Genomic DNA, 18,918 nt, shown 5'->3' with positions numbered 1-18,918 from the left:
AAAAACAGCCCAGATTGGGCTGTAAAACACCCAAGGCTGTTGGCTGACTAGGGCAGCCACCAAAATGACCTGACAGAGCTCCTCTGTCTCCTGTCAGACTCTGACAGGAGCTCACAACCAGGAGATGACAGACTGAGACTGATAAAGAGCAGGCTAACACCCCCTCTCAACTCCTGGGAGAGTCTGAAGACCCAAGAACCGCATGTGATGAAGCAAAGAAGCCTGAGGCAACGGCTTCGTAAAGAGATCAGCTGCATTGGCCGCCGTAGGACAATAGACCACCACCAGCTCCGAATCCACGATCCGCTCTCGAACATAGTGATACTGAACCTCAATGTGCTTCGTGCGAGCATGAAACACCGGGTTCTTAGCCAGAGCAAGAGCACTCTGGTTATCCACACGCAGCTCCGTAGGTCCGGTCTGGGAAAAGCCAATCTCCGCGAGTAAGCGACGGAGCCAAACTGCCTCCGTAGCGGTCGAACATAGGGCCCGATACTCAGCCTCTGTAGAAGAAAGTGCCACAGTAGGCTGCTTCTTGCTGCTCCAAGAGACAGCACCAGATCCAAGGGTGAAAGCATAACCTGTAGTGGATCGTCGCGAATCCACATCACCTGCCCAATCAGAATCACTCCATCCAGAAAGGGTAATCCCATCTCCATACATGATCCCGAAGGATCGAGTCCCCTGTAAATAGCGAAGAACCCGCAAGGCAGCCTGCCAGTGATCCTGGGTAGGAGTCTGCATAAAGGGAGACAATAAAGCCACCACAAAAGAGATATCCGGCCGAGTGTGAAGCAGCCAGATAAGAGAGCCGACAAGGCACCTGTAACGGGTGGGATCGGTAAGAGGAACTCCAGCTGTCAAAAGCTTGGACTCGGGGTCCATGGGGCACGAGATAGGCCGACACTCAGCCATATCAAACTCCGAAAGAAGCTCGGAGATGTACCTGTGCTGCGAGATAAAAATGCCCTGTGCCATCTGATAGATCTCCAGACCTAGAAAGAAGTGAAGGATCCCTAGGTCCGTCATGTCAAACTCCTGCTGAAGAATGGACCGTGTATGCTCCACCTGCTGAGTGTCGCTCCCTGTAATGATAAGATCATCCACATATAGGATAAGGAACACCGAAAGGGAATCCACAACCCGTAAGTAGAGGTTGGGATCATAAGCGGAGCGCGCAAAGCCACTCTATAGAAAGAAGCGGTCAATCCGCTGGTACCAAGCACGAGGAGCCTGCTTTAGGCCATAAAGAGCCTTCCGCAGCCTGTAGACATGATCCTTCTTCCCCTGCACAAGAAAACCAGGAGGCTGTGAAACATAAATCTCCTCCTCAAGAACGCCATTCAGAAAAGCAGACTTGACGTCCATCTGGTAGACAGGCCAACGGTGGTGAGCAGCAAGAGCCAAAAGAACTCGGATGGTAGACATCCTGGCTGTAGGAGCAAAAGTCTCAAAGTAGTCCAACCCTGCACGCTGTGCAAAACCCTTGGCAACAAGCCTAGCCTTATGCTTGTCCAAGGAGCCATCTGCAAGATATTTGGTCTTAAAGACCCATTTCACACCAATCACCTTCCGTTTCGCGGGACGCGGTACAAGCTCCCACGTACGGTTTCGCTCGATGGAATCGAGCTCGGCCTGCATAGCCTGTCTCCAAATATCCTGTGCAAGAGCCTCCTCCACGGTGGAAGGTTCGGAATCCTGAAGAATCTGTGACATAAGAGCATAGTTCACACATAGTGAACTGTCCCGCTGGGCCTGTAAACGTGCTGAGCGACGTGGACTTGTAGAAGAAGCAGGAAAGTGAGTAACACCTGAATCCTGCATGAGCCGGCGATACCATAAAGGAATCCTGAGAGACTCCTGTGGCTGTGAGGGAGACCGGGGGGTCTCCGGAACCTGTAAAGCACCCAAATCGGAGAGGGACTCCCCCTCACCGAGTGAAGGTAGATCCTCTGCATCTGAAGAAGGCTGTATATCCCGTGAAGATCCCGAAGTGGCGGTAGAAGAGCTCGTAGTAGACGAAGGCACATCCACCAAAGGGGAAAGGGAAGCCGAAGGAGGAGGAATAGGGGGGGTGCTAAGGGGCATCCTGGAAGGAAGTGAAGGGAGAGAAGGTTTTGGGGGGGGGGGGGGTCCGTCGATGATGAAGAAACATCTGTAATAGAGCCATCAATCGGATCCTCAGAGGCCGAAGCCTCATCAAAGATCACATCCCTGCTCACCTCAACCGTCCGCGTCGTCGGGTCATAGAGCCGATATCCCTTCGTGGTCGTGCTATAACCAACGAAGATAAGCTTTCTCGACTTAGAGTCAAACTTCGTCTTCCTCTTCTTCTTGTCCACATGGACAAAAGCATCGCACCCAAAGATGCGAAAATGGGACACGGAAGGCTTCTTCCCAAAGAAAGCCTCATACGGAGTCATGTCCTGTAATGCCGAAGTCGGAGAGCGGTTGCGAATATGCACCGCTGTAGCCACCGCCTCACCCCAAAGGAAATGAGGAAGACTCCTATGCTCCAGCATAGATCGGGCCATCTCAATCATGGTCCGATTCGCACGCTCCACCACACCATTCTCTGATGGTGTGTTCGGATGAGAATACTCCACCCGAATACCATGATCCCTGCAAAACTGAGAGAAAAGGTGAGAAGTGAACTCTCCACCGTGATCAGCTCGAACACCACGAACCTTGGAAGTTGATTGGGTCTCCACAAACACCTGCCACTCACAAAAACGGGAGTACGCCTCGCTCTTGTACTCCAAGAAATAAGGCCACACATAACGACTAAAGTCGTCCACAATCAGCATCAAATACTTGGCCTTCCCAAGGGAGGCCGTGCCCATAGGTCCGCAAAGGTCGGTATGAACCAACTCAAGCGGAGAAGTAGCCCGCCTAGAAGCAACCTGCGGGTGAGGCTGCCTGTGCTGCTTGCCCCTCAAGCAGCTAGGGCACAAAGTGTGAAGAGGAGGGAAATCAGGAAGTCGCTCCACCATCTGCCTCCTAGAAGCCCGGCGAAGAGAATCGAGGTTCAAATGACCATACCGAGCATGCCAAAGCAGCCCAAGCTCATGGGAAGTCCGCGCAGCCAAGGCTGTGAGCGTATAAAGCCCACCCTCCTGTGTACCTGTCCAAATAGCATCACCTGTAGAAGCATCCTCCACTGTGACTGCATCCTGAGTAAAAATGACTCGGGTACCTAACTGAGTAAGACCATGCACAGATAATAGGTTAAAACCCAAATCAGGGACATAGAGAACTTTGGCGGAGGAAGACCGCCTGTCAGAAAACATAGGTAAAGTCCCCACGCCTCGAACAGGAACTGTAGAATTGTCACCAATGGTGACTGTACCCCCTCTGGAACGAATATCCTGAAGCCAATCCTGACGGAAGGTCATATGTGAAGATGCTCCATTGTCGACGAGCCAAGGCTTCTCCTGTGTGGTAGAAGCTAGGGCAGTGTCTTCCTCAACAAAGACATGCACAAACGCAGATTCTGTTGTGGCTGGGGCCGCCTTCGAGTCCTTCTCCTTAGGCTTCAAATGGGGATACTTCTGCCAACACTTCTCCTTGGGATGAGTGCCCTTCCCACAATGGTAACACTTAGGCGGCTTCTCCTTCGCATCCTTCTTGTCCTCCTCCTTCTTGTCCTTGGCCTTCTCCTTCTTTTGTTTCTTCTTCTTGCTGCCACCTGTGCCGGCCGTAAATGCCTTGGTGGAGCCACTGGCTCCCACCTCTTTGAGTCGCTCGTCATGCTCCAAGACAAGCGGGGAAAGCTCCTCCCATAGGAGTGTCTCACGGGTCCTCAAAGTGATGAGGCTGGTGTAGAATACATCATAACGGGGTGATGGCAGCTGAGTCAACAGAATCATTGCCATATCCTCAGACGATATCAGACGACCAAGAGAGGCTAGCTCGCCTCGCATATCCTCCATCTTCGTGATGTGCTCCTTCATGGAAGAAGAACCATCAAGACTGAGCATCCGCAACTTCTTCTCCAGGGAAATCTTGTGAGCAAATGTCTTGTGCTGATACAAAGACGCAAGCTTTGTCGATACTTCCGCCGCGGTCTGTAACCTGTGAACATGTACAAGAACAGAATCATGTAGACTCATAAAAAGAAAGGAACGGGCTTGAGAGTTGAGCCTATCCCATAAGGTTGCACGGTCCATAGAGGTGCCATCGGACGAATCCACTGGGGGTCGGTTGATGGGCGAAGAAACAAGCTCCCAAAGGTCAAAGGTATCAAGGATGCAAGCCACCTTGCACGACCATAGGGAGTAGTTGGAACCATCCAACTTATCTTCCTTCGGAAAGGAAGGCAGAATCGGCACCTGAATAGAGGGAATCAAGGAAGGCATCCGCACATCTGAAGCAGTCTTCACTGAAGAAACCTTCGCAGTAGATGGAACCCTCTGAGATGCATGGACTGAAGAAGGACGAGTGCGAGGAGGTTCTTCCCGATGTCGAACTTCACGATAATCCCGCCTCCGCTCAGAGGAATGATGAGAGAGAAGCTCATCCTCTGAGTCTTCAAAACCTGAAAACTGGTAAGACATCTTCCAATCTGCAAAATACCAAAGAAAGTTGTGCTGCTGTCGAAATAGGACCAGCAATGTGGTCACCAACCACCAAGACGCAGGCAGAGAGTGCCTACTAACACCTGGATCTGCAAAACGCAAAGAGAACTGATGTCGAACACCAGAGAAGAGACCACCAGCACCAGGAAACAGCCCGGACAGAGGTCTCCAGCAGGAAAAGGGCCGCCTGAGGTGGAAGCGACCTACAGAACAGCAAAACGCAGCCTGTAGGGAGGTCGCCCAGCATCAGGAGAGGCAACCTGGTGGAAAACGCAGGGTTGCTGCGTCGCTGGATGACGTGGCAGCCTCTGCAGTCAGCGTGGGCAGCAAACGCAGGCTGAACAGCCTCCTGTAGCAGTCGCCTGGCTGTGGTTGATCTGTTGGCAGCAGCAGTAGGGTATCTCACTCCTGAGGGTATGTCCTCCGTGCTCTCAATCAGGCGATGATACCATGTGAGAGTGCGCAACGGAAGAAGAACACGAACATAGAGGAGAGGAGAGAGAAAGCAGAGAGTGAAGGAAGAAAGTCTGCACTGACTGAGATGAATGCTGAATACACTGGAATGGACAGAACAGTCCCTGCACGCAGCCCGGAGCGTCAGTGAGGGAACCAGGACAGACTGGACGCAGTGGCAGCACCAATGCCGGAGACGGAGGCAACGGGAGCAGTGCTGTACCTGCAGAGCATAATACTGGACTGACTGTGGGGGCTGCTATAAATAGCCCCCAGGCCAGCAAACTGGCCGACCAGCCAAACTGGCCGACCTGGCCAGATTTGGCCGACCAGCCAGATCTGGCCGACTTTGGCCAGATCTGGCCGACTGCCCAGAAAATGGGCAGTCTGGACAAAAACAGCCCAGATTGGGCTGTAAAACACCCAAGGCTGCTGGCTGACTAGGGCAGCCACCAAAATGACTTCACAGAGCTCCTCTGTCTCCTGTTAGACTCTGACAGGAGCTCACAACCAGGAGATGACAAACTGAGACTGATAAAGAGCAGGCTAACAGTTTTTACATGGTGATCTGCATGAAGACATATATATGTAGCAACCTGAAGGGTTTGTTGAACAAGGGAAAGAAAAGATGGCATGTAAACTCAAAAGGAGTTTGTATGGGCTGGAACAAGCACCAAGAGAATGATATCATAAGTTTGATACATTCATGCAATCCCAAGGCTTTCATAGAAGTCAAGTGGATCATTGCTTGTACACCAAGAAGGCAGCAGATGACAGCTTGATTATCTTGGTTTTGTATGTTGATGACATGTTGATTACTGGCAGGGATACTTATGCTTTGGATTCATTGAAGCAAAGTCTTCATGGCAGCTTTGACATGAAGGATCTTGGTGATGCAAATCACATTCTTGGCATGCGAATACTCAGAGATAGATCAAAAGGCTTACTCTATCTATCTCAGCAGGAGTATATCTCCAAAGTTTTGCAGTGTTTCAATATGGAGGGGGGGAAAAACAATTGAGGTTCCATTGTCTCCATATGTGAAACTTAGTGCAGAGGACAGCCCTACATCTGATGATGAGAAGGCTGAAATGGCCAAGATACCATATGCTTTAGCTGTTGGCAGTTTGATGTATGCTATGGTTGCTACACGTCTTGACATTGCCTTTGCAGTGGGAGTGGTTAGCAGATATATGGCAACCCCTGGCAAGAAGCATTGGGATGCAATGAAAGGTATTATGAGATACCTCAAAGGCACAAAGAAGTTGTGCATCTGCTTTGGAAAGCTGAAGGCATCTGTTGTTGGCTTTACAGATGCAGACTATGCTGGTCATGCGGATTGTAGGAAGCCACTTCTGGGTACGTGTTTACTTTCACAGGAGGAGCAGTCTCTTGGATCTCCAGGCTATAAAAGTGTGTTGCATTGTCCACTACAGAGGCAGAGTATGTGGCTGTCACTGAGGCATGTAAGGAGGCTTTATGGCTTTTACATTTGGTGGGAGAGCTTGGCATCTTAGAGTTACCTGTTCTCCATTGTGATAGTCAGAGTGCTATCATGCTAGCAAGGAATCCTGTCTTTCATGCAAAGACAAAGCACATACAGGTGAGTATCACTTTATTAGAGATGTACTCGACAACAAGAGCATTGAGCTTGTCAAAGTGCATATATATGATAACCCTGCAGACTTTCTCACGAAGGGTCTTCCCGCAGAGCGGTTTGCTCATTGCCGACAGATGATGGGAGTTGGATAGATATATGTATTTCAGCTTTGTACATACCTAGACTTAGCTGATTCCTTTCTCCTCTTAAGGCACATTGCCTTTAGGTGGGAGATTATTGGAAATAAAGGCCTCGTGGCTTTTAAATGTGCTTGGGTGTGAACGCACCCTTAGCACTTGTACTTACACATATATATCTATCTAAAAACCTGAAGGTATACACTCGTCATTGTACCTGAAAACGGGCTCACTCTCTACTCTGCTCTCATGCACTCTCTCTGGCTCTCATTGCGCACAGCAACATTCTGTCTCGATCTCCGTGCCTAACTAGTCTCCACACCACTGCTTTTACCACTAGACTTTCTTCAGATTTCTTCATTAAGGATTGAACCTCTAACACCATCAAAAGTCAAAGCGGGGTTGTTGCTAAGTGACACAACCAAAGATTCCCAGCTATCAAGCAAAGTCATCAATAAGAAAATAACGTTAAATTTATCATCGAAAGCCGCAACCAAAGTCCTGCAATTGACTCAAAACCCGTGTGAAAGCACTCAAATGCTTAGATGGTGGCTTAGACTCATCCAACTCCATGTTTACAAGTTTACACATAAGATTCACTTGATTCACGGGAGTTGTATTTTCATAAGTGTCCTTAAGCTTTTTCCAGACAGCATAACCTGTATCAAGACGTTTGATGTTTGTAAGTACATCATCAGACACTGCCATCTTAATGTATGCAATGGCCTTCTTGTTAAGTCTAGCCCAATCCACATCTGTCATAGCTGCAGGCTTAGTCTCCAAGAGAGCATCTTCACAGTCCTTGAGAAACAAAATGCCTTGTATCCTATCCTTCCACAAGTCAAAGCCAGTGCCATCAAACCTCTTGGTTTCAAAGAGAGATTTAGTGTCACTGCCGCTAGAAGCATTTGCAGCCATTTTTCAGCAATACACCAGAAATTCAATGCTGCAATTTATGACAGCAAAAAAAAGAGAGCTGAATATTCAGCTGATTTCAGCCCAAAACTTCAGCAAATAATAGCAAGATTCAGTCCAAGTACATGTACAGCAGTAGAACGAATGATTTCAGCAGTATGACTGCAATTTCAGCGTACATTAAATACATACATCACTGCCAGGTAACTCCCACTTCAGCAATATCACCAAAAATACATTTGCAACAATCCTAGATCTGCAAACGATCACTAAGACTGTTGCAACATGGATAATCAGCAATACATCAACTCAATGGGAGCTGCCCAACATGTGTACTGCATACATATGTGCTCGTGTCAACTTCTGATACACAAAACACCAAGAAATCTTTGCAATTTCTCCAAAATCGTTCAAGTAGGAGATTAAAATGCTCAAATCACTCTGCTTATGGCAACAAGATTGCTTCAGCAATATTCCCAAAGTGCATTTCACGCATCAACTTTGCCAAAATCCACAGATTTCAGCAAAAGCCCCAAAATTTCACTATCAAATCTGCCCTAATTGCATTAATACATGTTCTCGAGAGCATAAAATGGGCAAATTTTGCAAAATTCACAAAATTTTGCAAAAGCTCCAAAATTTCACCAATACAGCAAAAGCCCCAAAATTTATGGGTCCAATGTTGAGAAATTTCACTCAAATGAGCAAAATTTCACTAAATTTGGCGAAATTACCAATTTAAACGCGCACAATGTCTGCAATTTCTAATGCAGATGCCTCAATTATGCATGAATAACACTAGATTTGAAAAGCCCCAATTTTCTAGGCCTAAATCTGCACAAATCTATGCACTATGCTTGCGTGCGCGAACCCCCGTCAGAGCAAGAGGATAAGTGAGAATAAAGGAATTTCTGATTAAAAAAAAATGGGGCCGTTGGCTTGCCTGTCTGACGTGCAGTCATGCCGCATGACAGCCTATCACTCGTGTAGCCGCGTGACACGTACGCCTCCAGTCACCTGCGCGCTGACCTAGAGCGCCACAGTACCTGTCGCCCTGGTCTTTGTCATGTCTGATGATCGTCGCTTGGCACGTTAGGTCCGAATTGGTTGCCCGTTGACTGCTTGCCTCACGTCGCGAGCTGTTGTTGCCACACGCAGCCTGAGTCTCTTGTTACGGACTCCGTCGACTTGCTTGCTTCTCGCCTGTCTACTTGCTTGCTTCTCTCTTGTGGCTTGGTCACACTCCTGCGTGTTGACTGCAGGAGTCACGTTGGTCTCCTCTATCTACGTGTCACCTGGATCTAATAACTGTCGTTGTCCCATTGGGCTTGCAATTGGCGACTATTTCTTGTGGCCTGCGTGAACCATTTGGCTCTGATACCAATTTGAAGGGTAGAGAGTGCACAATGGAGTGCGAGATTGAAGCGTGAGTTGCAGAGCTAAGAGTTAGAGAGAGTGAACGCAGAGATAGGTGTACCAGATCGTGATGGTACACAAAGAATAAAAGAATGTATTTATATGTTAGGGTACAATAAGGGTGTGTTCACACCTGTATGACTATATACACGGAGACGAAGAAACTTTACACCCAACAAAAAAGACTATTTTTTGCCCATGAAGACTGGACCATATAATATCTTTGAACTTCCAAGCCTTATATTTATTATCATTAAGTCTCTTACACTTTCTCTCCCAACTTCCAAGATGAATACACAATTCCAAGCCTCTCTCTCTCTTTCTCTCTCTCTCAACACATGCACATAAGAATGAAGAGCCTCTCCGTCCATCCATCCCATACTTTGCTTTTTTGTATGACGTATCTGTCAGAGTGCAGCGGTGCGGAAGCGTAGGACTGAGAGAGAGAGAACGCAGAGAGAGAAGAGAGAGAAAGAGACAGTGGACGATGAAGATTTGCTGTATAAAGAATGCTGAATACAAAGATATGCAGATATATACACGGGCGCAGTGCGCTGGACTGCGTGTCTCCACCTCCACGATGCAACCTGCTGTCCACCTCGAAGTCCGCTGCAGTCTGCACTGTCTGCTGTCTGAAATCTGCGAACAGAGACAAAATCTGCGCGTCACCAGTCTGTAATCTGCGAGCAGAGAAGTGTATTCCAGACTGCTGAAAGTGCCAGGTATAAATAGCCAAAAATCGGGGGAAATAGGGCGCCAGAAATAGCCAGGTGGCTGCATTAAATGCAGCCGACTGGCTGCTACAGGTCGGACTGCCACGTGGCAGTCCGACTGTGTAGTCCGACTGCACCGTGCCACCTGCTGCCCTATGCTGATCTGATCTCTAACACCCCCTCTCAGAGCCTGGGCAGGGCAGAAGCCTGAGGGATCTGGAATGTCGCCGAAGTAGAGCCTGAGGAAGCGCCTTCGTAAACAAATCCGCAAGATTGTCCTCCGTCTTGCAATACTCCACAGTGATGGTCTCATCCAGAAGCTTTTCTCGGATGAAGTGGTACTGGATCTCTATGTGCTTCGTCCGGGCATGAAAAACAGGGTTCCTTGCCAAGGCAATGCAACTCTCATTGTCACATCGCAGCAATGTAGGACGAGTCTGGGGGCACCCAAGCTCCTCCAATAATCTCCGAAGCCACACAACGTCGCATGTGGTGGAAGACGCGGCCCGATACTCCGCCTCAGTAGACGAAAGGGCTACCGTGGGCTGCTTCTTGCTACTCCATGAAATAACACCTGCACCCAAAGTAAAACAGTAACCTGTAGTAGACCGCCTGTGGTCCACGTCACCGGCCCAATCCGAGTCGCTCCAACCTGCAAGTACAAGATCTGACCCAGCTGTCCCTGCGGGGTAATGAATCCCTAAATTAGACGTCCCCATACCGAAGTATCCTCTGAGCAGCCTGCCAATGCACCGTCTTAGGTTCACTCATGAACCCTGCCAAGAGCCCAACAGCAAAACATAGATCAACCTCGTGTTGAGAAGCCAAATCAAGGACCCAATCAACTGTCGATAGCGGGACGCATCCGCCAAAGGAGAAGCTGAATGGAAAGTGGCCTTCCAGTTCAGATCCATAGGAGTAGATAGGGCCCGACAATCCTCCATCTCAAAAGACACCAAGAGCTCCTGTATATATCTCTGTTGAGAGATAAAGATCCCCCTCTGAGACTGATAAATCTCATGGTCCAAAAAGAAACGGAGTAGACCCAAGTCCGTCATCTCGAACGTCCGATGTAAAGCTGACTTCGTCTCCTGGACCTGCTGTGCAGCATCACCTGTGACAATCAAATCATCAACATATAATACAAACAGCACACAACCATCCTCGGAAGTGTGTACATACAGCTGCGGATCGGCCTTGGACTGCCGATATCCCAACTGAGACTGAAGGAACGAATCAATCTTCTCGTTCCATGCACGCGGAGCCTGCTTGAGGCCATACAAGGCCTTCTTCAACCTGTAGACTTTCCCATTTGAAGAACCAAAGCCAGGAGGCTGCTCAACATAGATCTCCTCCTTCAAATCACCATTCAGGAAGGCCGACTTCACATCCAACTGATAAACAAGCCATCTCCTATGGCCAGCCAAAGCAAGAACAGCTCTAATGGTTTCCATACGAGCTGTGGGGGCAAAAGTGTCATGACAGTCAATCCCTGGGCGCTGTGCAAAACCTTTAGCAACAAGGCGAGCCTTGTGCTTATCCAAAGTACCATCGCTTAGGTATTTGGTCTTGAAGACCCACTTGACTCCAATCACCTTCTTCTTCGGGGGGCGAGGCATGAGTGACCAAGTGCCATTCCTCTCAATAGCCTCCAACTCGGCTTCCATAGCTTTCTTCCATGGTGCGGACTGTAAAGCCTCCTTCACGGAGGTGGGCTCTCGATCCTGCATAACACGGGTCATCAAACAATAGTTGGAGCAAACAAGCTCCGTAGAATGTGCCTGGTGCCTTCGTGACCGCCGCAGACCATCCTGCGGTCCCCACTCCTCAGGAACCCCCTCGATCCCTGAATCACGGAGTGTGTCACGGGCCCAGCGAGGAGGAGGCCGAACCTCCCCTCGACGTTCTCCATCAGCAGAAGACTCTGGAATATCCACCGGCGGTAACTCCTCAGAGGTGTCCGGTGGAACAGTAGACTCTGTGTCAGAAACAGAATCATAATCAAAAGGCACGGGCTCCAGTGGAACTGTAGAAGGAGCCCAAATTTCCCTTGGATCTCCAAGAACGGGATGCTCCTCACCCGTTGTAGCCGGAACCTCCACAAACCGCACATCACGGCTAGTGTACACATCCCGCTTCACGGGATCATACAGTCGGTAGCCTTGGGACTGGGAGCTGTAGCCAACAAATACCTGTTGTCGGGAAGCCGCTTCAAATTTATCACGGTGAGCCTTGGGAATGTGAACATAGGCATCACACCCAAAGACCCGAAAGTAAGAAACATCTGGCTTCGTCCCAAAATAAGCCTCAAATGGGGTTATCCCTTCCACGGCCGAAGTAGGGGATTGATTAAGGATGTGGACTGCAGTAGCCACAGCCTCGGCCCACAGAACCTGAGGGGTCTGTCGGTGCTCCATCATGGTACACGCCATCTCGATCACACTGCGGTTCTTCCGTTCAAGAATATCATTTTCTTGAGGAGTGTTGGTATTGGCAAACTCTTGGTGAATTCCTCTATCTGCACAAAACCGAGCAAACTCATTAGAAACAAATTCACCTTCCTTGTCGGATCGCAAGGTCTTCAGCTTCCGGCCCGATCGGTTCTTCTCAAAGAGAAGCCAATCCTTGAAGTGCGAGAAAGCTTCTGACTTTAGTGCCAAAAAGTAGACCCATGTCATCCTGCTGTAGTCATCCACGATCAGCATGAAGTAGAGCTCCCACGCAGGGACTCATTCCTCATAGGGCCACATAGATCCGTAGATACTAGCTCCATCGGTGAAGTAGACCGCCGCGAAGCTGTGTGGGGAATGGCATCCCTATGCTGCTTCCCCCGAATGCAGGAGACACATGGCTGCTGGCTCACCACTATATCCGGCAACCCTCGAACAAGCTGTCCACGTGACGCCCTCCGAAGATAGTCATAGTTCAGGTGACCAAACCGAGCATGCCATAACTCGGACTGTGACTGAGAGGTAAGAAAAATAGTAGAGAGGGCGGTGGAAGACTTCAGTTTGTAAATGCCATTCTCCTCATATCCAGATGAGAGAACCTTCCTCGATCTACGATCAAGGACACGCACTGTAGTACTGTCAAACTCCACCAGAAGACCAAGGGAGCAAAGCTTATGAACTGAAAGGAGATGGTACCCTAAGCCAGGTACATGCAAAACCTTTGAGGTATGGGTCCCACCTCGTCCATCCGGAATAAGCTGCATCTTACCCCGACCTGCCACAGAAACTGAAGAGCTGTCTCCAATGAGAATCTGCCCACGCGAGGGTTGCAGCTGGGCAACACCATCTGATGAAGGAGTCATGTGCCGTGAGGCACCACTATCAACAATCCACTCTCGAGCCTGGGGAGCCGCCATCGCAGCATTAGAAGCTTTCGGTGAAGCGTCCTCAATGACAGCTAGATGAAGAAATGCAGCTGATGAGGGTGCAGCCACCGCTCCAGAATCCTTGGTGTCCTTCTTCTTGGTGTCCTTCGTGTCTTTGTTAGGGCAATCCTTCTTCCAATGGCCAGTCTTTCCACAAATATGGCATGTGGAGTCTTTGTCCTTGTCCTTCTCCTTGTTCTTCTTGGACTTGTTATCCCCCTTCTTCTTCTTTTGGTCCTTCCCCTTCTTCTGAGAGGCTTGACCTGTCAGCGCCTCCGACTTGGAAGCATTCTGTCCCTTTAACTGTTCCTCTTGGTCCAAGACCATAGGAACCAACTCTTCCCACCGAAGAGTAGACTCTCGCCCCGAAGCAATAAGGGCAAAGTAAAATGTACCGAATCGTGGCGGTAACTGGGACAATAGTGTGATTGCCATGTCTTCGGAGGAAATCGGCTTCCCCGCATTCTGAACCTGCATCTGAAGCTGCCTTAGCTTGTTAATGTGCTCCCGGAGCGAAGAAGACTTATTTACAGACAAGGTCCGCATCTGTACCTCCAAAGAAACCCTCTTCATTAGGGTCATCCGATTGTACATCTGATCAAGCTCCAGCCATATCTCCCGAGCCACCGTCAAGTGCTCGATGTGAGCGATCACGGCTGTAGTGCATGATAGAAAGAGAAAGGATCGAATCTTGGCTTTCAGTTTGTCCCAATGAGACTGGGCCTTGGCCAACTCTGCGCGGGGGAAATAGGGCGCCAGAAATAGCCAGGCGGCTGCATTAAATGCAGCCGACTGGCTGCTGCAGGTCGGACTGCCACGTGGCAGTCTGACTGTGCAGTCCGACTGCACCGTGCCACCTGCTGCCCTGTGCTGATCTGATCTCTAACAGTATCATGTATCATGTATACACTCCTATCTATCTACTTGTAGTAGCGCATCAGGTTTTGCCTTCATACCCTCATGTATTCATCTTATTAACTTAAGTGCCATTGCTATTTTAGCTCTAAACATGTGCTCTATCACTTGTAGTCTAAAATAACCAAGGCAATTTTTTATTTCGTACTAATATCGTACCATACCTTACAAAATCTTAAGGTACCAATTAGTACAATATTTTATCGTATTGTACCGTATCGTACCTTTCATACTTGACAACCTTGCTCTCATGCATAACTTATTACAACTTTTGTCTTTGGCAACAACTGATATCTCAAGATCTTGGGTCCCACATTGTAAAATAATTAACTTGCACCTCACATGTGCAAGTCACATTTGCACTTTTGATTAATACTTAATCAAATGCTAAGCAAAGCAATAAAATTTCACGTGCTTGTGATTACAACATGGAGTCTATCATCAACAACACAAATCTGATGGTAACTTGTGCTAAATTATCATTCTTGTGCCTTGACTTTAACAAGAAGTCAAATAAAATGCTCTATTATAAAACCTAGTTTGCATTCAAGTTCCTTATATTGGGTCAATTGAGCACATGCAGTGGTGCTTTAAGAAACTCTTTATTAGTGATGACTCACCATTGGCTACCGTTGTTGCAAGGATAAAATGCATAGGATTGGCAGATAATCTTGTGTTTTGGAAGGAAATGCAGAGTAGAGGCCACGGTACAACCAATAATGCATTTGTTGAGGTTGGTGGTGCTAGAGATTTAGTCACCTCCAAGATTGGTACCAGACTTGGATAGGGTAGTTTAGGCAACATCATCATGTACAAGACAAGCAAAGATGCAGTTGTGAGGGCAACACAGCCAGTTTTGGGCAAGTTGGGCAGGCACCAAATGATCGTGGGCAGTAGTCGGTCAATGTGCAACAAGTGGACAGTGCCATGTGGCAATAGTTGGCTAGTTTTTACTGGCTAGTTTACATGTTTTAATTCATTGTTTTTTATTATTTATAGTAGACTTCTTGCCTGGTCCTTTTCACTCGTTTTCTCGAGAAGATTGAGTGAGACCTTCGTTGTATATGCTCTCAAAGCTTCTTGTACATATTGCCCTTTTGTATTCAATATTCATTCTTTGCAGTCTTTAGCATTCTACTCTCTCTCTCTCTCTCTCTCTCCCTCTTTCGTGTGTTCACTGTTTTCTTTTGGTCCAATCATATGCTTCTGTATCGCAACACTCTAATAGGTAGATGGTATGCAGCCATACATTGGCAAGGTCTATGAGGCCATAGATAGGATGATAGAGAAGCTAAATGATTAGAGCTTGATATAGACATATGTGAGACTATCCATGACTATTACATCAACAAATGGAATTCCTACTATTCTCCCTTGAATGCGGCAGTGTTTGTCTTGGATCCAAAGTTTTAGGGTGGCAATCAAATGGAAGATAAGGAGTATAGGCTGGTTGGGGAACTACTTGGATGGACTGGTGCATGATGTTGACACAAGGAGGAAAATCAGAATTAATTAACTGAGTATAGAGATCTCTATGGCTCATTTGGCTATCTTGATACAATTGTGGAACATTGTAAGATTGGGACATCATTATCGTGGGAGGATTTTGGTGCTGAGGGGCTTGAGGCACAAGATTTGGCTATTTCATTAGAGGAAATATGAACTCCAAAAGGGCCTCGTAAGGAGTTGATTAAGAACATGATTAATCTAACCAAATAGTCAAACCAATGGGTTTGAAACCAATCATGATGGCAACAGTGGTTTTCCTTGACATGTTAAGTGGTTTTGTACATGCTTGTGCACTTTTTGAATAAAATACACAAAAGAAGATATAATCATATACATAAATTTTGAACTTGTGATTGGTTCATGGCCTAGTGGTAAAGGCTTGTGGCTTCAACTTGCAGGTTGTGGGTTCTATTCCGATGTGTCATAGTTATGAAATTTACTTTTCAAATGGAAAAAGAAAAAGTTTGGTGGACCTTGTGCCATGTGGCGTGATTTGAGAGCCCTCAAAAAATGTGCCAAAAAATGCGCTGCGGGTCTCATCATTACATGCATACGAGATCAATTTTTAATTTCAAAATTTGAATTTCCCTCTTTTCACCTTTACACATGGTAGTCCTTGATTTGATATTTTAAAAGTACCTCACCTTAGAAGACCACTCATCTCTTTAAAAAAAACTGGATAAGAAGTTGATACTCCCCCTCTCCCATTGGTCCACCTCAAATCTCTCTTGATTTAAAGGGGGATGAAATCTTAAGCTAAAGGGCACTTTTTTAGCCCATATTTCCCTTAAATCAGGTAGGTAGTCCCTCTTGTCTAGAGCAGCTGTAGAGCTCCTATAGCCATATAACATTCAAGAAAAAGAGAAATCACCTTGGCACATAAAAGGCAAATGATTTGGTTTTTGGGATTGCCAACTTCAGCATGCTTGGTAGAAGTATGGTTGCCCGAATCCTTTTCAGGAGTGGGAAGAGTAGCAAGTGGAAGAGCAACATGAGCACCAACAAGATGAGGATGAGAAGGATCATAGTGATCAATCATCATTGTGATGCAGGGCCTCAAGTTTCAAAATGATGCTTGCGGCTTCGGCATGACTGATGACCCATTTTGATTTGTATTCGCTCCATGTATCTTGGGCCTTGGCATTTAAAAATTACAAAATGCCATTTGGTCATTTTGATTTGCTTTTGTCATTTGGACTTTGTGAGACTGTGTACTTCAGTCTGTAGACTTTACTACTTAGTATTTAGTGGTTAAGCAGCTGGTCACGTCTGGTTGGCCTTTTATTTATCTGTTTCAGTTTTGTACTCATTGATCGTGAATGATGAGTTACCACGTGAGTCATGACACGTACTTGGTAATGTCTACCAGCTTATTTGGACTTTGTTAATAATATCTACTCAGCTTGCCCTTGGGCTATTTGTATTGTGTGATTGGTATGTATTAGTGTCAAGTGACACCTCTGTCATGTGGGATCTTGGCATTCAATGTTGTACGGCAGTTTCATGCATTGTTGTTTGTTGTTATGATACTTTTTGATTATGCACATTCTGAATTTCACAGTTAAGGTAAAAAATTTATTAAATTTTAAAGTATTTTTTGAATGTTTTAATGCCTTTCTGGACTCTTGTAAGTTGTACCCCATCCCCTATTTTTGGCCATCCTGTCACATCTCCGTCCCCCTTCACTTGACTATGAGAGTGAGAGAGAGAGAGAGAGAGAGAGAGAGAGAGAGAGAGAGAGAGATTTTTCCAGTACTGCAGGAACCCACCTTTGGCAGATTACACCCCTTTGAAAGATCCCACTGACATTATACTACCAGAAGATCCATATATGCAAGATGTGCTCAAGCGGTATCCAGAGTTGGGATATGAGTCAGTTGAGTAAGTCTCGTGTCCCACACTGCATCTGGACTTCCTGTTATTATGTCATTGACCATATTGTACATCCATTCATTTCCAAACTCACAGGTAGCAGTACAGTGGGGATTTTATTATATATGGGCATAATGCTATGAGCTCTTGTTCTCTGTTGGGCAGGGTTGAAGGCTTTGAAAAATCTCCTGCACGCAAGCTGGCACACCGAGTGATGGAGCTTGTTGATATGGGGCTTCCCAAGCAAAGGGCAACTGAAATTGCAGATGTAAATAGAAAAAATCACAGAAACACCCGTGCACTGGCTTATATAACTACAAGAGTGATTGTGCGTATGGGTGTTAAACGCAGTGAGTTGAAATAGGACCATGTTGAGAGAGGCATTTTGCGATTATCAATGATGCATGCTGTTTCGGATATCTGATTTGTCTGGCTTGTACATATAGCTTTGTTAGTGTGTGGTGCTGAATCGTAGTTTCAAAGCAAGAGGAGTGAACAATCATCTTAATGGAAGTAAATACTTTTGCAGGCAGAGTTTTGGAATAACAGACGTATTCAGAATCGTGCTTATGATCTAGCAAGAGCGCAGGCCATTCATGAAGGGAGAGAGGCTCCTCCTCCTCGGAAGAAGTACAGGCAAATTCAGGAGATAGAAAGATACTACCTGAAGGAAGGATTAAAGAAGACGCTTATGGAGCAAAAGGAAGAAGCAGAAGCTGCTGAGATGGAGGCCTCAGAACCTCAATATGAGGAAGTTGACGAGGATGATGATGATGATTAACTGATCGTTCTATTGATGATTGATTGATCATTGTATCACTGCTGCAAGGCAGAAGAGGCTCACATTCCTTATGCCCCACTCTGTGTGTCGCATTCATAATCTGCTACTTTTGAGCTACAAATCAATTTATCATACTAATTTTGAGCCTGGTTGAAAAGGTATTAGAATGCAGTACATTGTGAGACAATTGAAGTATGGAGGGTTAATTGTCTTTGGATGGTTCTCACCTTACAGACACAAGGGTCTCACAAAGGCGTTTGATTTTCGACTTTTATACCCTACCCTATTGGAACACAGCAAGCTAATGAGCTTTTGATTATGATAGTTTAATCTTTTGGGGAATACAATGCATGTGGGTGCGGTTTAGTTTTAGTTTCAGTTCCTTTTTTATTTTTTATTATTTGGGAAAACGAATCTAATGATGTAGATCCTAAGATACCTTGATTTTGATGCAAATGTCGAGGTAGCACATATACAAGGTGATAGGAGTACCTTTGATGGAAACTTGAAAGTCCCCTTGGTTTGAGCCAGTCACTTAACCACTTTGAGTTGCCAATGCTCTAGTGCAATGGGAGCAATCTAGAAATTTGCATGAGTAACAACTGTGGACGATTCACAATCAGTTGCTCATGTGTATTTCCTATTTTGTCACAC

General features: G+C 46.7%; 1 protein-coding gene across 1 annotated transcript in view; it reads left to right on the top strand.

Moving 5' to 3' along the window:
- LOC148021295 (uncharacterized) overlaps window positions 1–18,498 on the top strand; it is a 58,986-nt gene extending 40,488 nt beyond the window's left edge. The window contains exons 2-4 of the mRNA XM_087699160.1: window positions 17,373–17,492; window positions 17,649–17,751; window positions 18,013–18,498. Coding sequence (XP_087555286.1) covers window positions 17,373–17,492; window positions 17,649–17,751; window positions 18,013–18,264 — 475 coding nt within the window. The 3' untranslated portion in view covers window positions 18,265–18,498. The remainder of the gene's footprint in view (window positions 1–17,372; window positions 17,493–17,648; window positions 17,752–18,012) is intronic.
- Window positions 18,499–18,918: the final 420 nt, after the last annotated feature.

The sequence above is a fragment of the Lygodium microphyllum genome, chromosome 18 (genome assembly GCF_053477565.2).
Source record: "Lygodium microphyllum isolate KBCC chromosome 18, Lygodium_microphyllum_v1.1.10, whole genome shotgun sequence".
NCBI classification, from domain to species: domain Eukaryota; kingdom Viridiplantae; phylum Streptophyta; class Polypodiopsida; order Schizaeales; family Lygodiaceae; genus Lygodium; species Lygodium microphyllum.
This window is presented reverse-complemented; position numbering and strand designations above follow the sequence as displayed.